The sequence below is a fragment of the Eriocheir sinensis genome, chromosome 62, assembly GCF_024679095.1.
Source record: "Eriocheir sinensis breed Jianghai 21 chromosome 62, ASM2467909v1, whole genome shotgun sequence".
NCBI classification, from domain to species: Eukaryota; Metazoa; Arthropoda; class Malacostraca; order Decapoda; family Varunidae; genus Eriocheir; species Eriocheir sinensis.
Window position 1 is genome coordinate 8,229,865 of NC_066570.1, and position 3,550 is coordinate 8,233,414.

At 41.4% G+C, this 3,550-nt stretch overlaps 1 protein-coding gene across 1 annotated transcript in view; it reads left to right on the forward strand.

Moving 5' to 3' along the window:
• The first annotated feature begins 222 nt into the window (after nt 1-222).
• LOC126986562 (uncharacterized PE-PGRS family protein PE_PGRS46-like) overlaps nt 223-3,550 on the forward strand; it is a 23,840-nt gene continuing 20,512 nt past the window's right edge. The window contains exon 1 of the mRNA XM_050842829.1: nt 223-261. Within this exon, the coding sequence (XP_050698786.1) occupies nt 253-261 (9 nt within the window). The 5' untranslated portion in view covers nt 223-252. The remainder of the gene's footprint in view (nt 262-3,550) is intronic.

Genomic DNA, 3,550 nt, shown 5'->3' on the forward strand with positions numbered 1-3,550 from the left:
GTAGATATGAAAGTCACGACGATATGCTGGTGATAAGGAGGAGAAGGAGGCGTTGGATGAGATGAGAGAGACACCAAGAAGATAATACGAAGATGAGGAGGAGAAAGATGAAGGCAGAGAGGAAGAAGGAGGAAGAAGCCTAGCAGGAGTAACCAGTCTGTGAGCAGGAGGGAGGGGCTTTGCAAGGCTGGTCACCTCGCACATATAAAGCGGGTTCTTTTACTTTTTGCGTTCATAACCTCCGCCACCACCATGGGAAAGGTAGGTGCTGTCGTCTCCGCTACTCTTCACTTGATAGCACACCATCGCTTCCCTTCCGTGCACATAGTTGATATCCTTAGCGCTATCTATACCTCCACATTGTTTCGACTATGCATACAATCAATTAGTTTATATCCACATATTCCCTAATCTCTCTGCATCACACATCACAAACCCGCCTTGTTGTTTAAGTTTATCAGAGCTCTGGACTGACTGGCTATGAAAGACCCTTGCAAAGGCTGACACGTTGCGTTCATAACCTCGGGCTTTCTACCCGCACATTACCTAGATATCCTGGGGTAGCCCTGGCGAGCTCTGTCATTATTCAAACAGAGTGGGCCCGGTACAGCAGCTGATGCAGCTGGAGTCGTCCGCTGACGAACGCCTACCAGCATGCAGTCTGGTGTATCGCTGCACCCCGCCTCCTCCACGTGCCTTATTTACGATTTTTGTTGTTGTTTAAAGATTTCGTTCCTCCTTGGAGGTTCCTCCTTTTGTCAGAGGGAGAAGTCAGACCCAAGATCTCGGTCAGACCGACTCTGTCGAATGACGCCGACCAAGTCGGTCTGTCGACGAGGACTGGCGTGCCTCATGATTTACGAACTTCAGTCCACATGAATGTTCTTTATACATTAAAGCAGCACACATACCCACGTCTCCACTATATTCAAGCTTCCATCCACATAACCGCTATCCTCTCCGCCACACTGAAATATCCACTATACGTACGTCTCCACCACGCATACAGGATTTCGTTTTTGTAGACGTTATCCTCTACAGTCTGCACTGCACTGGTTTCCAACTTTTTCAAAGCCACGGACCAGTCGAGCAAGTGAAAAAAAATCTGCGTACCAGTACCATAGGCATAGATCCAAGCATACACTGACATATTTTATTTTTTTAACAATTTAAAATTCAGTGGGACAATACCATGTAATGTAATGTTTCACATTATACAAAGTAAAGTGATTACAAAGGCTCAATTATTCAAATGGACGCCATGAGGGAAAAATACTACTAACTACAGCATTTAGTAATACAGTAGACATGGAAAAGACTATCATGGTGATAGATTCATGTACCTATTGCAAGGTCTATCAATACACCAAAACGTAATATCTCAAATTTTACAAATGAAATTAGAAATCCGATCTCCCTCTCGCTAGCTTTAGCTCCTCATCTCTTTCTTTCTTCTATCTTTCTTCTTTTCTCTCGTTCTCTCTCTTCTTTCTTTTTCTTTTTTTTTCTTTCTTCCTCGTCTGTCCGGCGGGTGTTACACCATACTCTAAACATTTCAATTAATTTTTATTTCATTATAACTACTTATTTGAGAAAAACATATGCTTTGACAGATTATTATTTTCTTAAATCATGAACAAAATAAAAAAATCACTTGTAAAGCAATTTGGCGGACCAGCACATCATAACAGAGTGTGGAGTGTGCTACAGCTTGCTACTGTTAAGTGCCACGAGAACTTAGCAGTGAGGACCCAGACACGATGAGGCTACGCTTGGACAAGACACAAGTCCAAGACCTGCTCAACCTGGTTACTCTAAGTCTATCTAGCTTCGTGGAACTTATTGTGGTACTAGAATAAACACGCGGATAGCTACTGAACCGATCAGCTGATACGCTCTTCTTCTTCTTGTGACCACTACTTATCGACCTCACGAGAAAATAACCGACATGCTGGTGACCTTATTTCTGACTAGAATTTCGATGAGTTTCCCGTGAAATGCAGCCGACTTTGAATCTCTGAACAAAATTCTCGAGAAACTAGCGATTGGATGACCGTGTTCACACGTGCTGGGGCGAGATTCAGAGATGCGCGCTAATGGCCCGCGGTAAAAGCAATGAACTAATGATTTATCTATCAACGTTGACTTCAGATTCACAAAGCTGTCGTTTCGTCATATTTAGAGGCCGCTGATTGGATGAGCACCGTCGATGACGTCATCGGACTCGGCCAATCACAAGCATGTTTTCAGAACTGTCACTCAATCGTAAGGCCGCCAGCCGCCTTCAACTGCGGCTACAAAACGACCCGTTCTCTCTTCCCATTTTCTACCTTTTTACACAGTACGTATTTTGAGATAACAAGGGAGTAAAGTGAGAAAAAAAAGTCAGCTTCTCCACGGGCCGGTGTGGTGTCGTCTGGCATCCCGTATCGTGAGACATCCCATCCTGATCTGCGCATCGCGGAACCCAATCTTTCCTGTCACAGAGTACTTAAGTGAAGCATCTAAGTGTAAAAAAGTACCAAGGAGGACCTAAAAAGCGATGCAAAGCGGAACAGGTCACAAGAAGAAGAAGAGTGATTGTTGATATCCTAGTTATATACATACATACGTCATCATTTGCTTTTATAATAATATAAATAAACTTGAGTAGGACACATCCCGACAATCAGTCGACCAAAGACACGTTACCGTGTCGAAATTCATGTATGTAAACAGGATGGGATGTTTCACGATATTGGGATGTCTGGCAATACCACACCGGAACCAATAAGCGCTTTTTCAGTGTTTTCAATACCCCGAGTTTCGCGATCCGTGAGTTCAGCGCTATACCTGCGGAACGAGCGCTAAACTCGAGGGATATATATATATATATATATATATATATATATCTATATATATATATATATATATATATATATATATATATATATATATATATATATATATATATAGTATACAGGAGTAGTGCAGTTGCAATAGTGTCTAGTGCGGTCCCATTTTCTTCGTTCCCAGTGCGGTACGCGGTGTACGGTAGGTACTGCGGTATATATATATATATATATATATATATATATATATATATATATATATATATATATATATATATATATATATATATATATATATATATATGTGTGTGTGTGTGTGTGTGTGTGTGTGTGTGTGTGTGTGTGTGTGTGTGTGTGTGTGTGTGTGTGTGTGTGTGTGTGTGTGTGTGTGTGTTTCCATTTACTACTACAACGTAACACCAAACATGTATGGGAAGACATGCTGTATTCTACCAATTTACTACATATATTGGAAAAAAAAAAAAAGGAAAATCTCTCGTTTTTATGCTCGGAGAGAGAAACAAAACCGAAAGCGAAATGCTTTTAATGTCGGTTCAGCTTCGGCAATTTTTTTTTTCTTTCATGTCTGTAACTTTATCTGTTACGTTGAGCGTGTGTGTGTGTGTGTGTGTGTGTGTGTGTGTGTGTGTGTGTGTGTGTGTGTGTGTGTGTGTGTGTGTGTGTGTGTGTATTTTACCTATTAGCCTGTTTGTAGTATA